Genomic DNA, 21,461 nt, shown 5'->3' on the forward strand with positions numbered 1-21,461 from the left:
ATGAATCTGTCTGTGTACAAAGTGCGAGATTTTTAAAGTGAAGATAAAATATGAGAGCAGCTTACATTGTATGTAGACTTAGAGGACTTGGATGGTCAGTAAAGCAAATCCTAATAAACAATAATCGTCATGGTCACTGGTCACCACCATTCAACAAAATCACCCAGCAAATCTCCATGTGATCTGCATTCCAGTCTAGCTTCCCATAAACCTTGATTTTTGCACCAGTGTACTCCCATAGCTCAGACCAAAGAGGAATTGATTACACAGTGATAGCAAACACTTTCACACCCCTTGTCACACCAGAGTAAAGATCACGTCATCATAAAATCCACCAAGTCATGGGTGTCTGTGAGATGTCCTATTGATCTTTTTGCATCCTGAAAGTGCCATTGTTCTGCTGTAGACTCCATGTGTATACTCCCACAGTATATTTTTGTATGCAGACTTGTTAGCATGTACATATTAATAATGATTTTCGTGGGGGTGGGAAGAGGAGCAACTCTGTGACATTAAATTAGTACACATTGAACTTTGAAGAGCTTCTTAATCGCACACATGTATCTTGATTCGGGCATGGAACTAAAAGTTACAAGTTGTATTTCAGTGATTTGGGGGTAAGAAGATATTTATAATGACACTATCAGCACCCATGGAAATCCACGGGTCTGAGGGTCTCATGCTTTTTTCGTTCATATTTTTCTGTTCCCCCATTCTTATAAGTGGAAAAAAAAATAAAAACTGTAATATTTCCTCCTTCCTTCACTTGCACCCCTTCTATCCATGACCATCCCCCTCCCAGAAATTTAAGAGTACTACGTGCTGACCTGGTCCATGGTTGGGATCTTACCACTGCTTGTGACATTGATACCATTCCCTGATGTGTACAGACATTGATGTTAAAAACCCCTATTTTCTTTCTTGTCACCTACTGTACAGACACTACAATGTTCAATGAAGATCACCTTGGATAATACTATCCTCAATAACATATTTCAAGAATACAATGTACTTTAACTGTTATCTATAAAAAGAAAAAAAACTAGAAATGTCGCTATGGCAACTGGTATGCCTCAGCCATAATGCATTGGTTCTCCTAATAGGTCTACAGTACAATGTCTTGACAATGTGTGATGACAGTTTAGCATAATTGGCAAAATACCAAAATGACAGGTTTGTCACAAATGTGTTCAACGTTCACTTTCCTTGAGCTAGGTTTAATTGGATGAATGGCTATACTGTCTAAGAGTGCAGGCATTTGGGGATTTGAGGATTTGAACCTGACTTTCGACTCTTTTATAAGTTTAAGGAAGAAGTGAAATTTAGCACTTTCATGTGACCTTTGAACTTTTGACAAGAAACTTCCATGATAATCTCTATCGGGGAATGCATGCATACATGTACACTAACGTTTCAACAAAAATCCTGCAGGCATTGCATAGATAGGAGGGAAATAGTGACATTTTGATGAGTTGACCTTGACCTTTGACCCCTGACCTTTGACCCATGACCCCTAAATTTCCTCGATTATCACTGCCAATTAGTATGCATACTATGTACTAAGTTCCATGAAGATACCTCTGAAAGATTTGCAAGATATGGAGAAAAAAGTGAAATTTTAACATTTTCACTTGACCTTTGACCTCTGACCTCATGACCCAAAACTCTCTCTGGTGAATCTTTATTTGGTAGTTAATGTATACACTAAGTTTCAAGAAAATACCTAAGGCATTGCATAGATATGGGGGAAATAGTGAGATTTTGAGCATTTGACCTTGACCTTTTGACCTTTGACTTTGAGCATGTCCACCCAAAAGTATAGGCACAACTCCCCTCACTCATACATACACATGCCAAGTTTCATTAGGATACCTCAAAGCGTTTTTTAGTTACACTGTCCACAAAAATTGATAACGGACGGAAGGACGGACAGACGGACAACCCGAAAACATAATGCCTCCGGCGTCACTTCGTGGCAGAGGCATAAAAAAAGAAGAATGCAGGACAATATCAAGCAATTCTCTTCCTGTCAAAAATCTCTAGAGTAACTCGAGAAACCTTGATTGTAACTCTAACCAGAGAATATAACAAGGCAAAATTTGTGCCAAATTGTGTCTCGCCCATTTGCATACAAGAAATTAATATTTTTCTAACTCCCAGAAGTTCATTGACCTGCCTATGACCTTTAACCTTGTGGTGACCTTCAACTCCCCAAGGGACATTTAACATCCAAGTTTGGTCACAAACGGACAAAGGGATCAAAAGTTATGAGCCATAATCGAAACGCGCCATAAAAACTTAATGGGCCCTAAAAATTTGTTGACCCCTTTTTGTCACCTTTGACCTTGTGATGACCTTCACCTCCCCAAAGGACATCTACCATCCAAGTTTGGTCACAAACGGACAAAGGGATCAAAAGTTATGAGCCACAATCGAAACGCGCCCTAAAAACTTAACATTGGGCCCTAAAAGTTCGTTGACCCCTGTCTGTGACCTTTGACCTTGTGATGACCTTCACCTCCCCAAGGGACATCTACCATCCAAGTTTGGTCACAAATGGACAAAGGGATCAAAAGTTATGAGCCATAATCAAAACGCGCCATAAAAACTTAACATTAGGCCCTAAAAGTTTGTTGACCCCTGTCTGTGACCTTTGACCTTGTGGCAACCTTCAACTTCCCAAGGGACATCTACCATCTAAGTTTGGTCACAAACAGACAGATACATGAAAAGTTACGAGTGCCTGCTCAATAAACAAAACGCGTCCTAAAAACTTAACATTGGGACCTAAAGTTCATTGACCTCTGCCTGTGACCTTTGACCTTGAGGTGCCCTTCATGTTTTATAAAATGTGTAACTTTGTATAACCACTCTTCCCTCCAAGTTTGATTGAAATTGAAATCCTCAGTAGAGAGTTATTCAAGTTTTTGTAGCATTACGGACAGACGACGGACGGACGACGGACGGACAGACGCCGCAGGTGATCCCTTAGTCTCCCCACACCTCCGATGGGCTAGACAAGAATCTTGATTTAGCCATTCAGAGACAAGTTGAAAGCTGAGCAGGTTTTCATGTTGGGCTTCTTTCCTTTTTATCGCAATTTAGATGTTAAAGAGGAAATCCTGTCCAAATATAAGTTAGTCTGGTAAGAGAGAGTAAAATATTACGAGTTCAACGGTAAAATTTTGATTGAAATCGGGTGAAAAATAAGGAGGTTATGACATTTTGAAATTTCGCTAGTATTTCAGAAAACGATTCTTGAACGGTCAATAGGAATAAGCAAAATATAATGGCAAAGTGAGCATGTCATTCCCTCACAACTTGCCATATAGTTAGAACATAAAGTTTTGAAATTTCCAGTTTTTCATTCAAACGCAATTATGCCTAAAGCTTAAATCCTGATAAACTATCACTATTCTGAAGTTATTTAACCAGGAGTAATTTCATGTTTCAGACTTCAATGACAGAAACATTTAATTTTTGCCATTTTTTTGTACACAATCAATGGAAAATTGTGAGGGTATGACATGTTAGCACACTCATCTGCATATATATTCACTGTACAAGAACTGTTTTGCAGAAATTAGCAAAACTTCAAAACGTCATAACTTCCTTATTTTTCCTCTGATTTCAATCAAATTTTTACTGTTGAACTCGTAAGATTTTACTCTTTTTTTATCGGACTAACTTATATTTGGACTAGATTTCCCCTTTAGCCAAGCAAAGACTTCTATTCTGGCAAACACACTGAGTGAGCAGCAAAACTTCTTTTGTCTATCCACTATAACACTGTATTTAGAGCACTTCATATCACACACATTGTACATGGTTGTACAAGTTCTTACACGATCTACATCTTTTATTCATGACCATAGTCACTGACTTTGATACAAAACACAATATGGAATCAATACCCTGCAGACGGATCATAAATTGAAGGACAAAAAGTGATTGGCTGAACCATTTGACTTCCTGTCAGAATGCTGGAAGAGCATCAAACAATGCATCACTAGCATGATATAATTTAGGGGTTCTTTCTGTCTGCACACTGGAAATACATAATGAGGATGAGATTCTCTTTTCCTTCCTCAGATAAGATCTTCTCTTCAATAAATGCAAATGCTTCCAGCTCAAATAAGATAATTCTCCAAAATTAGTTTTACGCTTATACTGAGCGTAAATTTCAAGAAATATTGGGTGAAGACAGTGGTTTTCTCTCAAGCACTGGTCATGTGATGGTCACATGATGCTCAGAATAAAACCATGAAATACTGACACTTGTATGTACAGTTGTACATAAAGTATGAACAGTGAAAGAAGGTTTACATGCAATGTACAGTGTGTATGCAAAGCAGATCTACACGTATACCTGGTGCTACTGGGGATAAATTCCGTCAGCTCATTTCACCATTCAACTCCCACAATGCCACATCATACATGTTCAATTCACATAACAAACTGACTGTATCACGTAAACAGTTCCATTGTTTATTAATTTTTATGAAAATTGGACTTTACAGTAGGACATGCCTAGAATTTGAAAGTTTTACAAACCTGTTTTTACAAAATAGTGATATTGACAACAGGTACAAAATGTACATTATGTATAAATAATGGAATAATTTGAGATAGTGTAGTCATCAATTCACAACTCTCCCTTTAGATTGTGTACAAAACAAATCATAAAAATCAAATCATATTTTGACAGATAATGTAACAAGTTCTACAACCACTGTCCCCTAAAGGTCATCACTGATGCAGTATTACAGCTCTAGAAGCAGTGAGGCAAACAACACAAGGTTTTTTTTTTTAATCATTAAATTGAATTCATGTAAAATATGAAATATAGTGAAGATTTTAGGGTAGGTCAGTGTTGTGCCATCATTTCATTAAATTTTCATATATTGCACATGACATTGTATGTGACTGCTAAAGATTTCTATTTTATGAGACAACATAAAACTTTGAAGTTTCACAACTGTCTCACATTAGGCTGACTATGTATGACACTTCTACCATTCTCATTGTTTGATTTCACAATGCTCAGAGGGTTCCTGCAATGTACGATGTACAGTACATTGTTTACCATACAAAAGATTCAATACATAATGGACTATCTAGTTCAAGAAGATAATGTATGGTACACTGAACTGACTTTGCTTGTGGCTACACTGTCTACTTAACTTGACGTAGCGCCTTATTAAGGATTGCATTCTTATAAAACATGAACTTTGAGATAATCCTTGAACTCAAGGAAGTGATTGTATCAACATCATTCAGTTCTCATTTTTCCACAGCTAATTACAGTACAGATCAGGAAGTACATCACATTTCTCAAGTATGGCTAAACCACAAATACTCATTAACTGTACTCAGATGCAGTATTTACATTGTACTTGATGTCACCATTTATGAGGTAAAACACTATTGAAGTACAAGTACTTTAGAAGTATGGAACTATTTCAAGTATCAAGTATTGTACATTTACATGTGTTTCCACTGAATAAGAATGAATAACATCACACAAGGCAAGCAGTTTCAAATGCTGGAGGATGTTCTTAGTACTTCACGTGAAATATAAATATGACTTAAGATGAGATTGGAGTACCTGAATTCCCAGATAATTTTCTGTTAGCCTCATATTAGTTCTACAAACTAGCCTTAAAGACTACAGTAAACTGCATGACATATATCCCTTTCTTTCTTTTCTTTGGTGTTTGGAGGGGGTGTTTTGTTTTCAGGCAATAAGAAAGATGAGGCTAGTGTATCATTAAAGCAGGGCAAATATATCTAGGTTTTAATTGATACCAAGAAATGATTCAATACATTATGCATTCCTGAGTAATCTACAATCACTAAAATCTATTCCCTTGGCTTAGCCTGCAGATGTAGACTAACTTAATTCCAAAGAACTTTCTTAGGATCCTTTCTCTATACCCTCTGGCAAACATAAAGTTCTTTGTCCAGAATTCACACAATGCTCCCTAGAACATAATCCACAACTCTAGACAGTGTCCTTCATAAGGCTCACATTGTTTGCTTCAGGCTCATGTAATACATTTGTAGTACACCTAAAGAACTGTCTCATGAGGTAGGCTACAGGACAACCCCTGCAATGTCAGTACAATGGTTCTACACTGTACAATGTACCTCTTGTCAATGCATGTCTACAGGTAGAAGACTACGGTAAATGATAATCACATGATGCTTCTTTAATGGTCATCACACAACTAGAGCTCGTCTTAAACTGACTGAATTCTTGTAAAACAAACCAAAAAAAAGATACATGTGTATGTTCAATCTCTTCCTCTTTCGTCGTTTTGTTTCCCCACAGCATGAAACATTGGTAAATCATAATTATGCCTTATTAACAGTAACATATAAATCTCTGGATGTCCAATTTAATATGAGGAACTCACTAGAAAGACAATTATATGATGTGGTGCTGCTACAGATATACCATGGAGCTAGCTCCACAGATATACCGCATGTGAATAAAACAAAAATTACCCCCCCCCCCCCCCCAAGAAAAAAATAATGAAATGGCTGGTTGACTGTCACTTATACAGAAATAACTAATGCATCTCAGTGATTAATTCAAAATAGTGCATTTTTGACTACCATGTGCCTGTGTATGAGTGAGTACTAGTATGTGTGTGTGTGTGTGTGTGTGTGTGTGGGGGGGGGGGGGGGGGGGGACTACTACTCGTCATGCATGATAGTCAATGCTACACACTGGCACTGGTGTGATGGTCTGGGACCAGTAAAAATCCCTGTCGGACCAGTACCGGTAATTATTTTTTCAGGAATGGACCAGTAAAAAATGGAAAAACTGGGTACCTACTGGTCCAACAGACAGGTCGGATCAGTAGGAAAAAAATGGGTTAGTGTGCAGCCCTGCCCATACAATTGTAGATTGTATAAAAGGACCAAACTATGCTTTTCATAAAATTCTTACACATACAGTGTATGTCAGACATGTTAATGAAAGATAAAATACCAATCATTGTTTGAATCATTGGGGGAAAATCTTCCACGTATGTGCTATCAGTAATTTGTGCTGGTGTAATTCAAGTGCGAAAGATAAGGTATATTTCCAAGCAATATGAATATTTGGCTATTCAGTATGACTTCTGAAAGTAGCATTAGTTTACTCCTTGGTATTCTCAGTCAAAATCTCACAGAGCAGTTGCCTAAAGTTTTTAAAATTATCTAAATTTTTGAAGACTTAGTAAAAACATTAAAAAATATGACATGAGTAGAAATCAAACAATGTATGAAAGAGCAAGGATGTTGATCCTGCTGTATAATGGTGCAGCACAAACCATACCTTGGTACATGTACACAAACAAATTACATTTTACACATGGTATTTTTCTTACAAACACACTAGATTTATACTTTGATAATAAGGTAACACACAATAACCTTGTTACCTTCCATTTTATGTACATGTGTCCACATGACACCTTCAACTGTCGAACAGGTCGAACAGACAATGATTAAAACAAACACTGAAGGCTTTTCAACCATCAATTGCGGAAAAAAATTTGACATTTTTATCAAACTTGTTGCAAATTCAAAAGTAAAACATATCAGCCATGAATAAACATTCTCAGTGAAAATAATAAAAAAACATATTGTGAGAAACATAGTAATTGCACAAATCACAGACTACCCACTACATGGTCATCCCACAAGACCAACACCCATGAGTCCTACAACCCACGAGTCATACAGCCCATAAGTTTGACAGTAGGCAAATAAAGCCCATGAGACCAACACTAGGTACAAAAACAGCCCACGAGTTCGACAGATGCAACACGAGGTTTAATGTGTTGGTCTCATGGGCTTTGTTTGCTTTAGTGTCAAACTCATGGGCTGTATGACTTGTGGGATGTAAATACATGTAACTCGTAGGCTGTATGAGGCCCACCTCCCTGGTATGACTCATGGGTGTCGGTCTCGTGACGTGCACCCCCAACTATTTCCCAGGTTCTATTAATCTAATATTTAATATTCCAAGCTTTGTATTGATCATGATCATTATGATTTACAGCTGTAGACAGAAAAATCTGTCTGTCTGGAAGAGTTTTATAATTTTTTTTTTCACTTTTAAGGTCCTCCTCCAGGGATTCCCTGAAGCCAGACGTAGTCTCCGTAAGTCATATCCCTAACGACAAGATACAGACTGATCTTTCAGTCAAGTACTACAGGATGGTTGAACACACTTTATTTCAAACTAAGAATTATACAAATAATATGATTGGCAATGACAAAGAGATTCTTTCAAGAATCTCTTTGTCATTTGTCATGCTGCAAGAAGTAATGAATGGTACATTGTACGTAGCAAAAGGATTGGCATTTTTTTGCCACACATTCTCTGAAATCATGGATTATTTTGGTGATACTGGTGGAAATCATGAGAAAACAAAATCAAGTCAATGTCAATGTCTTGGCCATCGACAGATCACGACTGACATCACACTAAACTGAATCGACTCATCTTTCACAGCTTGGTCTTATCTCCTCAATAATCCACTAGGCATTACCTCCACACGCCGACTTCCATCACCATCGCCGCCCACCACTGCACTGGCCGTGTCGTAGCCAGTGCAGTGGTAGGTAGGAACAGGGAGGTGGAATCAATCACCTCCCTGGCAGGAACAAAACACGAGATACAATCCAGGGGCGTCACCAGCTTTTTTTCAAGGGGGGTGCGTTTTGACACTAAATGTTTGCGACATATTTTGGACAGACATTTGGAATATAGGAAGCTCTCAATCCCTAGACTTTTACTGTTTTTGGAGGGAAAGCAAGCGGGGAAAGGGCACCGGCGTAGCTAGGATGTCATCTTGGGGGGGGGGGGGGGGGAGGTAGTATGCGAGGGAGCGAGCAACGGTGGGATGGGGGCGTAGGGGGGAGGGTGTGGAAGTGCCGGAGGGGGTTGTACCCCCTATATATGGATTATGGAATGACGGTGTGAAACGACAAATTACTGGCAGCGATGTCAGGAGAATGTCATAACGACTACATGCGAGCGAGCGGAGTGATCGAGCTTGAAAATTTTGACATTTTACAGTCCAAAAACTGCCGTTTGTAGCCATTTTTTTTTTTTTTTTTTTTTGCTTTGTAAATTAAGGGGGAGGGGCACACCGGGCGCAACTGCTGGCAATTACTGGCAGCAACATCAGGTGAATGGCATAACAATTAAATGCGAGCGAGCAAAGAGAGCGAGCTTGGAAATTTTGACATTTTACAGTCCCAAAACTGCCATTTGGAGCCATATTTTTTCGCTTTGGAAATAAAGGAGGAGTGGGGGCGCAACGGGCGCAACTGCCGGCAATATTACTGGCAGCAACATCAGGAGAATTGCATAACAATTAAATGCGAGCGAGCGAGCGAGCGAGCTTGAAAATTTTGACATTTTACAGTAAAAAACAAACAAACTGCCGTTTGTAGCTATATTTCTTCGGTTTAGAATTTAAGGGGGCGCATCGGGCGCAACTGGTGGCAAATACTGGCGGCAATATCAGGAGAGCATAATAATTACATTCGAGCGAGGGGAACGAGCGAGCTTAAAAATTTTACGTTTTACAGTCCAAAAACTGCCGTTCTTAGCCATATTTTTTCGCTTTGGAAATCAAGGGGGGGCAGGGTTACCGGGCGGAACTGCTAGCAATTACTGGCAGCAACACGAGGTGAGCGAGCGAAGAGAGCGAGCGTGAAAATTTTACATTTTACAGTCCAAAAACTGCCGTTCTTAGCCATATTTTTTTCGCTTTGGAAATTAAGGGAGGGGGGCACCGGGCGCAACTGCAGGCAATTACTGATGGCAGCAACATCAGAAGAATGGCATAAAGATTAGATGCGAGCGAACGGAGCGAGCGAGCTTGAAAATTTTGACATTTTACAGTCCCCACACTGCCGTTTGTAGCTATATTTTTTCTCTTTGGAAATTAAGGGGGGGGGGGGGGCGCACCAGGCGCAACTGCCGGCAATTACTGGCAGCAACTTCAGGGGAATGGCATTACGACTAAATGCGAGCGAGAGGAGCGAGCGAGCTTGAAAATTTTGACATTTTACTGTCCAAAAACTGCCGTTTGAAGCTATATCATTTTTTTTTTTCGCTTTGGAAATCAAAGGGGGGGAGGGGGGACTCCCGGTACGCCCCTCCCCCTGGATCCGCCACTGGTAGTCAAGGGTGTGGGTTTATGTTCATGAATGGGGAGGTATGACCAGCGAGGTGGCGTCGAAGTGACCAAGCGGGGAAAGGATGTCCAAAATCTGCGCTTAAGAGCATCCCCTAAACTAATTGTGCGAGTTTGTTCGTGTGTGTGTATTATATACATGGAAAAGTTAGGAAGTAGCCCAGGTCAAGTATTTTTATTGGGAATGCAAGACATTTTTATGTAGACTAGTTTGTAAAGCAACACTGCAAAATCAATGATCTAGCTTTGATATAACGAAGCTTAAGGTACAAAGGTGTACATTCTACATCACATTGCGCAACATTGTACCGAGTCTTCGTTCGTTCGAGAATCACGCTGAATCACAATCTTTTGTCGGGTCCGGGCTTTTTGAACAATGTTTCACACTATATACCTATATAATTATGGTTAAAAGAAATCATAGAAAAATATCTTATTTTTTGATCACCCTTTCATTCAACAGCAGTTTACTAACACTTGAACTACTATTTCGGGAAGTCTTTTTTTTATTACCAGCAGATTGGGAGGGGGTGCACCGCCCCCCCCCCCCCCTAGTTACGCCACTGCTTTTGGGTGAAATAATCGGACAGATTTCTTGAATTCTAACAAAAAAGCAAGAAAATCTTTTCATTGCGGGAATTATGATTATGTGGGGTGGGGCAAATGGTGCGCTTGCCTTCCAATATTTTTATGGGGCAACATTTTTGTTTCTTTCAAAAGCAAGAAAATCTTCTCATTTCGGAAATTATTAATTGTGGGGGGGGGCAAAATTAAAATATGCTTGCCCCTCCAATATTTTTATGGGGGTTACTTTTTGTTTTTCTGTCAAAAAAAAAGATGAGAAAATCTTCTCGTCTCTGGAATTATGGAGGGGGGGGGGGGGGACGGACAAAATGAAATGCTTGCCCCTCCATTCTTTTTTTTTCATTTCTTTTTTTAAAAATGAGGCTAAGGCTCGCTCTTGGGCTGGCAATATGGATAGGTCTGAAGTAACGTACATAGACCCTACATATACTTGTAAGTAGCACACGTACATGCAAACGTGTATAAGTGCTCCGTATCGTACGGATGTACATTACGGTCGATAAATAGTAAACACTGTAGAATGCTAATAGATATGTATAAAATCAGTGCTGCCAGAACCAGGGGTGCGAATTGTTTTTACCGACGATTTTTGTGTGTGTGTGTGTGTGTGTGTGTGTTTGTGTGTGTGTGTGTGTGTGTGTGTGTGTGTGTGTGTGTGTGTGTCCCTGGTGCAAAATAGAAAGAAAAAAAAACGGCGTTGAGGTCACTCGAAGACTGATTTTTTTTTTTTTTTTTTTAAGGATCTGAAGGGGGGTGCGTTCGCACCCAACGCACCCCCCCTGGTGACGCCCATGCAATCAATGGCGAAACTAGAAAACTTCCATTCTAAACCAAATTTACAGACAAAAAGAGATCAACACTCATGTCGAGTCTACTTACATTCCACAAACACAACAGAAGGTTACAGTATTTCGCCAGACGAAGAGTAGACAAGATAGAATTCACGGCCTATGAGACTCCTGCTACGTAGTTCATACGCGATCGTGCGACACGGTGTGGATGCTGTTGACAGACCTAGCTCATCTCACAAGTTAGTTGTGGAGATCAATGTTGTGCAGATGGAGACTGACTGGTAAATGCACACAGTGGTGGTGATGGGGCCGTGCAAGTGCTAGTGGTGGACGACGAACGCTGAACGAAGGCATGTGATCAATGGCTTGCACGTGCACCATGCACGGCCTGTGTATGTTCGGTACGGTACGGGAACGCAAGCCTGCGCTGCATGCCTTGCGTTGAGCTGCACTGCTGACAATCGCTGGATTTTCGTCATTCGGAGCGTTCAAATCAAAATGGAACTTGAATTTATAGAACAAAAACATCGTAAGGAAAAGAAAGAGCTCCAAGGTATGCCCGTATACGAAGAGTAGACAAGTCTATATCTCAGAGAAGACGTTCTTGATCATTACTTTGCGTGTGTTTAAGCTTTGAATAATGATTTTCTCTTTTTTTTTCTCCCGTCACGATCACAATCACATACAGTACAGTCCCACTTATGCATGTTGATGTTGTGTGTATCCTGTACAGATCTACTAGCCAGATGTCATGTCATGTCACCCATTTTGTCAAATCATGTCTGTAGTTAGCCCGACCAGACGCTGTGCGAAACACAGCCTGTCGCTATTTATACAGCGACTGGGCTGTGTATAGGTAGTCGGCTGGTCGGGCTAACATGTCTGCGACTTACACTTGTGTACAGCGACAGGACTGTCTATAAACTATACTAATATATGTGTCTAGTCTGTAGACTGTAGTGCATGTGTTTGCAATACATGCAACTAACTGAGCTAAGTGTGCAAATGTGGTGATGGTGCAGTGCATGCGACATAGATCTACTCAATGACTGTGGTGCTGCTAGTCATAGTGTATGCTGTGCTGTGTGTTTTACTAGCAACTTGAGTCAAGAGCTTACACGTGCATAATTATGTGCTAAAATACAATTAAGTGCAGTGTCAGTCCTATTCGAAACGCCCTGGCAGTATGGGAGTCGGGAGTCATAGTCATGAATGAAGCATGAGCTATGAGTGACACAAAAAAGTGCGATAGTCTAACGTTAGAATGTAAGTCATCCAGAATGACAATTGAAAATACCACTGGTACGAAGGGAGTGCAAACAAAAATACATCATGTCTTTGAATTACATTACACAAGTGGTAGGCCTATCTATCAACAGGCTGCAGATTTTTTTTGCTTTAGTGCATTGTGGAGGGGGGGGGGCGGGCAGCTAGCTGCAGGCCACCCTCCCTCCACCCTGCCCCTCGGAGCTGGAAAATCATTCGTTCCATTGCATTTTTCCCCTTTTTTTTCTGATTTCTTTTTTTGAAGAGCTGGGACTATCATTTCTAGACATCTATGTTGGCTGCAAATTAGTCGCTAATTACATTTATTTTTGCAATGATTTCAAATGACAGCAAAAATTCAAGGAATTAAGAAAGCAGTTCCCAAGGGAGACAAGAAGCGGAAGAGGGAAGCCACAGAGGAGATTGCTCGCTTGGAGGCAGAACTAGAACAGAGACATCAGACAGAGCTAGCGGCCCATCATGCGGAGAGTGGTGCAGAGACAGGAGCAGAAAACAATCAGTCTCAGAATGTGAGTGTCACTGTTATTATTGCAGCTCTCATGTTTGCATCTTATTTTTCTTTGGCACAGCTCAAGTGGGTAAACATGTTTAATGACAAATTTTATAAACAACATTGAACATTATGAAATCATCAGATTTCTCTTTGAGAGATATCACAAGCAATTTCACGTGTTAATTTTATTGTTTAGTAGTCACATGTAATTCACAGAATTCACAAATCTGATACATGTATTTTTCAACTTGTGAGATGTAGAGGTGCGTGAATAGACTACATCAGGTACTCATGCAAGGCCTTGATTGGCTGAAAATGTGATAAAACTAATTTACAGTATCTAATTGATGTTTTGCAAATCTTGCATGTTCCTTCAAATCTGGGAAAATTGATAATTTCTAGTTAATCTTTCTGTTTTATCATTGTTGAACTTTTGAAGTACACATGTAGATTAAAGAGATGTCTGCTCTGTCTAAATGTATAATCACACACCACTAAGGGTAACATATACCAGATATCATAGTGTATTTATATCCCAAATCATTTTTGATGGAGTAGTAAAACAGTAATAAATGCTGGCAACTTGTAAGTAATTTTTCCAAGTTGTCATTGTAACAACTGTTCATAAGTGGAGCTTGTTCTATGTATTTCCTCCTTTCATGTAGTCATAGTTATAGTAGTATGATTAGTTCTACCTTTTAAACATCATTTTGTTTTTGTATGTTACCCTGAATGTTTCAGGAAAACCCAGAAGATTTGTTGGAGAGGCTTGATATTTCTGACACAGCTGAGGAAAAACCCCAGAAGATCTCTAAAGCTCAAAAGAGGAGGGTAAGTGCATTCTGTATCAGATCATTCATTTTCAAAGCAGCCATGGATAAGAGAAAGTGTGGCTAGTCACAGCTAATTAAGTTTAGTGGAGTATTAATGTCAGAACAAGATTATTATCCTCAAAATAGTTTTCAATTTGATTAGGTATTCATGACATACATGTAGTAAATGACCAAGTGCTATACTGTCAGAAGTAAAAGACCGACATGTATCTTCCAGTATCTTGAAGGAAAATAAAGTTTTGTGTATTAAACTGATTTTCGTAGAATTTCTAACTAATTTCATTTATCTTACAGAAAAAAAAATCTTCCACAAGCATTGGAAGCAAATTGAGGGCGAAAAACTGGCATGCAGTATCAATTAACGTTTGTTGTTATCTATTCAAATACATTTTTGATAAAGTCATTTAATTAATTTGCTTTAATAATTGTAAGGTGTCCATCCATTTTTGTAGTATTCTTGCAACACAAACACACTCTTATAATTGCATCCGGACAGAAATTTATCTCCTCTTCCTGGCAAAGGGAAGGATACAAACAAGCACATAAACTCAAGTTTTCACCAGTATTGATATTATCACTTGTTCATGTCTATATTTAAATTTTCAGAACAAGAAAGCACAGGAGGAGAAAGAACGAGCTGACCGCATCACTGAGGCAGAGAAAGATAATGTGAACAGTGCCAGGAATAAAGAAACTAAACAATTTGCTGCTATCATGACAGAGAAAAATATGAGAATTAAACAGGTAGGAAGAGAGCTTCAAAATCATGATTTATAGAGGAACATTTAATTCAACAAAATATCACTAAATGGAAGCAGTAAAATGATTAACAGACTCCTAAAATTTTGGATTAAATGGAATGTTTATCACAGAAATGACAGTTCATAAAGGCCTTGAAGGAAATATTGTCATGCGACTGATGTTTATATTATGGAAATTCTGACTGCTTGTACACAGAAAAACCAAAATATTGAGGTGTCTCTTTCTTGGAGAATTTTATATGAAATATTGTTCCTGACAACCTTCGGGCATCTTTATACAGTGATATGTTATCAAAATATCAATTAAAGTTTGGGAAACATTGGACAAATCTAATTTACACCGAAATCTGCATCAACAGAGAAAAATCTGTCATCAAGTACTTGTCATTATGATTAATTTGGAATTGTTAAAATAACACTGGGAGAAGGCTGAGAGGACTGATCATCTTTCGATTCTCTGACAAATTGCTATACAAACTGGAAATAAAAGTGAGAACTGTGCATTTAACAGTGTCAGTGCTTAAATACATATCTTCATCGTTATACACTCTCTTCAGATTCCATCAGATGGTCACTGTTTGTACAATGCTGTGGTCCATCAGCTTCTCATCCAGGGTATTGAGGTAAGGATTCTAATCAAATGAAATGAAATGTGGTCATTCTCTCTCCAAGAATGATCATTTACACAAAATCCATAATATGGCCTAAACGTTTAGGACATGAGAACAAATATTGAACAACACTAGGCAAAACATAAGTTTTTGTACTTTCCTAATGTTGCATTTTAATGGCATCTTGGGAATAGTTACTCGAATTCATATCTGTGACACTGATTTTGATTTGAATTTATTAGTTTTGTGAAACCACTTAAGAAGCAGTGGCTGCTTATAAGCAATTATACCAGGCGAGTACCCTCAAAAGAATTCGGCATTGAGGCTAAAGTGCCTTGCCTAGCGGCACAACCACTGCAGCCAAGGGGACTTGAACCAGGAACCTTATGATTAGGGGTTTGTGGTCTTATCCACTGAGCCATGAAAGCTCCATACAAAACTTGCAGAATATCGATCTGTGTTTATAGTGTTGACAATTAATTTTTAAATTCCTTATTCATGACTCTTCAAGATGACTCTACAGGAGAGCACATCTGCCAGGATACAGCACAATCATTTCATCATTCACAGTCTAGGAAAAACATATTCAGTGTTTCTTCTTTTTCTTTCATGTTCTTTTTTTTTTCTTTTCTTTTTTTGTGTTCTTGTATCATATGAGGATTTAATGTGAATGATAATGAGCCACAAGGTCGAAGCTTTATCAAGGCCCCAGTAGGACAATATGTTTAGTAGCATAATGACATGTAAACCATCATAGCCATTTCCTTATGCCCCGTGTCCCTTAAAATTCCGTTGTTCTACTGCTTTAAACTTACTGACTGTATTTCTCATTAAATTCCAGAACTCTTCCTTTCTAATAGATTGCATCTCAATGGATATACAGTAAACCTCGCATGAGTCGAAGCTCTCGGGACTGACAAAAATGCGTCGACTTAAGTGAAATTCGACTCTCGCGAGAGTCGATTTTTTTTCGACTCACAGTTTAGTATATACATGTATTATAGTACATTTGCATGCATGTGTGCATGTGTGTGTGTGTGTGTGCGTGCGTGTGTGTGTTTGCATTCAAATTTGTCTGTTCTTGAAGATAATGTTCTTATTTTGTTCTGAATTGAACATGAAATTTGTATCAATACTAGTAGTTAAACGTAGTTCTGAGAATGTCTGCGCTAATGTGGCAATGTGCATGTGCTATGTCTATGGTGCAACATAAGTAGCCATCTCTGTCAACCTACCCTGAGACAAACACTCTCCCAGGTCCATCCCACCTCCATTGAACAAAACTATACAGCCAGCCGGGCACGCACAAACAAGCTCCGCCCACTTGGCCTGTCACTAAAATATTAAAGCAGTGATTGGTTGACCAAGGAGTTCTGGCTTGACATGGATAAAGTATGGATGTGCTGTGTGTATGGATAAAGTATGTGGATCGATGTGCTGTGTGTATACATGTATACATGTGTATGTATTCGACATGCGTGCAGAGCGGTACGGTGAGTGTGCATGCTTACCTGCAGCAGGCCAGGGACGGGGTTCTGCGACATGCCGATTTTTTTGTTCTCCTCTAAATGTAATGAGAATGCCAGACAAATCTTCTTCGGCTCAAGTGATGTAAACTACGTGTATTTTGTACAAAAGGCACTGAATGTTTTACTTCGACACAGCCGAAATTCGACTCTCGTGCTTCGGCTTATCCAAATATTTCTTAGAGAAAATACATAGGGAAAAATCGGGACTTTTTATTTTGCTTCGAGTTAAGTGATTTTCGACTCACTCGACGTCGACTTATCCGAGGTTTACTGTATTTCAAGTTAGTGTTGTTTGCCTCGTGAATTGACTTGCAATGTGTCTTCCACATTAGTTTACATTTGAATTATGACAAAGCTGAATTGAGCCAAATTATCATTCGTACATTCCATAATGTTTTGTCGGTTGGGTCACTTTCCCATGACAAACATTGATTACTCTCTCATAGTTTGAGTTACCACATACCACTTTCGGGGCTGCACACTAACCTAATTTTTCTACTGGTACGACCTGTCTGTCTGACCGGTAGGTACCCAGATTTTCCATCTTTTACTTGTTTATTCCTGAAAAAGTTAATGGTCTGACAGTGATTTTTACTGGTCCTGGACCGTCGGACCAGTGCCAGTGTGCAGCTTTGCACTTTGTCCATAGTGTTTTACAGTAATGTTATCTTGAACCATAGTTTGAAATGGTATTCATACTAATTCACTCTGTCCATGAAAATCTTTTCCAGGAGACCATGCTGAACCTGAGGCAGAGGGTATCAGATCACATGAGAGCCAATCTGGAAGAATTTTTATGTTTTCTCACCAAGCCTGACACAGGAGATGTCTTCACTCCTGGTGAGTTTCCATGGCAACCACATTCCAAGCTGGGTATAGACCTCAGTTAAATGGCAGCACCAACTGATCATGGTGTTTGTGAAGATCAAGCCTTGTGATGTACATGAGGTGAAATCACCAATTTTTTCATGGCTGTGAGAATCAGTTTCATTTTTGTAACAGTGATGAACAAAATATGAATGTTAAATTTTGTTGTTAGTTGATAGCTTGCAAAGTTTGAAGGCAGTTGGGAAATCATCAGACCTCAGTGTCCTCCAGCAGTTGTCAATTTTAGACATCAGTATATTCAGCCATTTCTCTTGGTGATGACCATTGACAAATCAAATAGAAAAATTCTTTAGAAACCAGTTAGTAAAGCCATTGACTGTTCCGTAGATTTGAGGGTCTCTTGGAGTGTCTTGTGCCTTCTTTGTAGGGAGTGTGGTAGCTTGTAGATTGATCAGATTTTGTAATGGTTATGACTCTAGCTTGATGTTTTGCTTTCTTGGTTATATTTCCAGAGGAGTACGAGAAGTACTGTGATGACGTTGCTCACACAGCAGCTTGGGGAGGTCACCATGAGGTGAGTCCGGATGCTACTGGACAAGTTGAAATTTTCACGTACAGACATTTTCACATTTCATTGATTTCGCTGTTGTGAGTGTGTAGTAATCTTAGTTAGGGTCTAGGGCAGTTGCCCCAGACCCTGACCCTGACCCTAATCCTAATCCTGAACCTAATCCTAAATCTAACCCACTTTCTAACCATAAACCTAACCCTACTCCTAATTTTTACTCTAACCTTTTCACTAACCAGTATTTAGCCGGGAGGTAATTGTCCTCAGGGGTAATTGCCCTGATTCACTTTAGTTCACCTTTCATAAGATAAACAAGAATGAGTCACATGGGACAATACTCTGTAATGAATGTTTTTACTCAATGATTCCCCGTATGTAGACAAGTAGATGGTTCTGCATTTGAAATACTTTACTAGCTAGTTATGCCCCAGATATAGCTACATCATGGCCCATGCAGCATGCTAGACTTTCAGGAGCTACTGACTACATGCAATCCAGCACTGGCATTACTTGATCTTTTTTTTTTTATAGAAATTATACATTCATGCATTGTTTTCACACACCTTTCTATTTAACACATTGTTATTTTTGCAGTTCAAAGATTATTCGCAAAATTCGCAACAATAAAAATCACCGCAAAAGATTCAGCTCGTGCAGTATCGCATTTCTCTCCAGCTTGCTCTGTCATGTCTTGATGATCCTTTCAAAATTATGATGGCTTTTCTATTCAAATGTAAGAGACAGGAGGCAAATTGAGAATCTGCCCTTTTCATTGCTAAAGAAAATTAAAGAAATGAGAAATATATAGGCATAGAGAGAACTAATCAAAATGAAGAGACATAGCTTTCTGATGATATATACTGGTGTCCTCATAAATGTCTTTAAATTAATTTATGTTCTCTGGTGGGCAACCATAAGAGGGCAACAACTTGATCTAAACAGCCTTAAAAGTAGGAATGAAAGGAATTATAACAAATTATTCATGAGACTGGTCATATCAAACACAGTATGATCAGTTCATTAAAAGTGACTATGGTGATATTACATTTCTGTTGCTTTATCTTTTGCTCAGATGAAGGCTATAGCTGAACTGTACAAGAAACCTATACAAGTATGGCAGGCTGAGGGGCCTGCATTGACCATAGGGGAACAGTTTGATGCTGAGGAACCTATCATGCTATCGTAAGTTCACATACTCTACTTTATGAGATGATCTGTTATTAGTCAGTTTGGTTGGATGTTATCGATAAGGATATATTACTGGGCAATAGGGACATCATTGAGTGGCCTAGATGTGAGTGAAGGGATGTAAATATTTTAGAGATATTTGCACGTTTTCGTGATTACTGGTTCTGCATTGGGCTAGTTTGGTGTAGTTCAAACTTAGCTAATATTGTGTATGATTTGTAGGTTCATTGACTGAGTATATTTTACTACATACATGATATGCTTAACCCATTGAAGACTAGTGGTAAGTGTACTTGGACGAGTGTCTATAGGAAATGTGTTATAGCAGAATCAGCTCACCCTCAATGGGTTAACAGGAGTCTTTTCCATTCGTGCACTGTAATGTCATTACATGAAAAGGGTGCTGGTACTCAGATACAGCCAGATGAGTTGACAAAATTAATTCCAGGACAACGCGTAAATGAAAGGAAGTTCCGCAGATAAGCAATTTTGATTGTACGTACAAATTAGTAGTCCACAGAGTGTGAGGCCAATCTTTGAATATCTTACCATTTCTTCTTTCACAGGTATCATCGTCATGAATTTGGTCTTGGGGAACACTACAATTCTGTGGTAAAGAAAGAAACCAGTCCGACTGAAGACAAGAGATAACAAAGCCTTTGCTGGGCCCAATCTCAGGCTTTGCTGGGCCCAATCTCAGGCTTTTTGTCCAACAAATTAGGTCCTGTTCAATTTGTTCAGTTTCAAAGCTTTGAATGAATGAGCACCACTGTATAGTATTGTTGATTGTCGATTTGCTAGAGATGGAGCTATCACATAATGTTCTTGCCTTAGTGGTTTTTCAAGCTGATACATGTAACTGCATGAATTATACATGTATTACACGTACATGCATAGAAGAATGGCTATGTACAGAAGTTGATATACAGTGTATGATTATGTGACATCTGCACAATATGTTTTACCCAAGTAATGTTATTTCACAAAGAGATTTATTCCCTTGGTCAATTTGTCAAATTCAAACTAATCTTGCCAAATGATCTCTGTCGTCACATGACAATGCAAGCATAGTTTCCCTCAAGCATGTATTACATGACTGGAACTCTGAATGGCAGAAATGCCTCTTCAATGATATTTCTAACAGTTTGGATGATCCAACTGGCATGGTACAAATACACTTACTGTAAAAGTGGACATTTTTGCGGTTTTGAAATTTTTGTGCATTTCGTGCAACCAGAAAATACATTGTAGTGCCAAATTAAAAGCACACAAATATTTTTGCTTTCCATGCATTCCAGTAGTTGTCTTGATTCCACGGAATTAAAAACATGTGAAACTCTTCTTACCGGGTCGAGTGCGAAAAATTAATCGAGCGAAAATATCCACTTTTACAGTATCAGTAAGCTGCTTATTACAAACACTAGCTAAGACCATTAATTGTGAAATTCCACCTAGTCTATCATTTCTGTGAAACCTGGCCACTGGTTTTGTGTAATACTCCAGTTCCAATATGTCAAACAAAATGAAGATACAGTGGACTCCCATTATAACAAAGTCCTTGGGACCGGCAATTTTCTTTCATTATAACTCTTCTTCAGACTCTTCTTAACTCTGTTTTTTGTGACAAAGATGAATGCCCCCAACATGACAAGTCACATTAGTAATGTATGCAAATCATTAGCTTTGTGCATAGAAAAACATATCACTTTTGACAGAAATGAAGACACAACTCAAGACACTCTGAAGGCCCATACAATGTACATGTATTCATACACA

At 38.9% G+C, this 21,461-nt stretch overlaps 2 protein-coding genes across 2 annotated transcripts in view; one reads left to right on the forward strand and one right to left on the reverse strand.

Annotated features, from left to right (window-relative positions):
• The window catches only part of LOC139741643 (uncharacterized), a 49,303-nt gene extending 37,452 nt beyond the window's left edge, over window positions 1–11,851 (reverse strand). The window contains exon 1 of the mRNA XM_071652223.1: window positions 11,676–11,851. The gene's annotated coding sequence lies outside the window, so the exon portion shown is untranslated. The remainder of the gene's footprint in view (window positions 1–11,675) is intronic.
• A 234-nt stretch (window positions 11,852–12,085) lies between these two features.
• LOC139741650 (deubiquitinase OTUD6B-like) lies at window positions 12,086–20,369 on the forward strand. The gene is made up of 9 exons (XM_071652230.1): window positions 12,086–12,140; window positions 13,205–13,387; window positions 14,122–14,198; window positions 14,807–14,944; window positions 15,519–15,584; window positions 17,833–17,941; window positions 18,442–18,503; window positions 19,570–19,679; window positions 20,252–20,369. Exons 1-9 carry the CDS (start codon window positions 12,086–12,088, stop codon window positions 20,334–20,336), a joined length of 885 nt encoding a protein of 294 aa, XP_071508331.1. The 3' UTR covers window positions 20,337–20,369.
• The last annotated feature ends 1,092 nt before the right edge of the window (window positions 20,370–21,461 follow it).

The sequence above is a fragment of the Diadema antillarum genome, unplaced genomic scaffold (genome assembly GCF_040938485.1).
Source record: "Diadema antillarum isolate AM-2024a unplaced genomic scaffold, OU_Dant_1.0 seq00000942_RagTag, whole genome shotgun sequence".
NCBI classification, from domain to species: domain Eukaryota; kingdom Metazoa; phylum Echinodermata; class Echinoidea; order Diadematoida; family Diadematidae; genus Diadema; species Diadema antillarum.

Coding starts and splice junctions, on each gene's coding strand:
- LOC139741650 (XM_071652230.1), top strand. CDS start 12,086: ATGGAACTTGAATTTATAGAACAAAAACATCGTAAGGAAAAGAAAGAG. Junction 12,141..13,204: donor GGAAAAGAAAGAGCTCCAAG/GTATGCCCGTAT, acceptor TTCAAATGACAG/CAAAAATTCAAGGAATTAAG. Junction 17,942..18,441: donor AGGAGATGTCTTCACTCCTG/GTGAGTTTCCAT, acceptor TTATATTTCCAG/AGGAGTACGAGAAGTACTGT.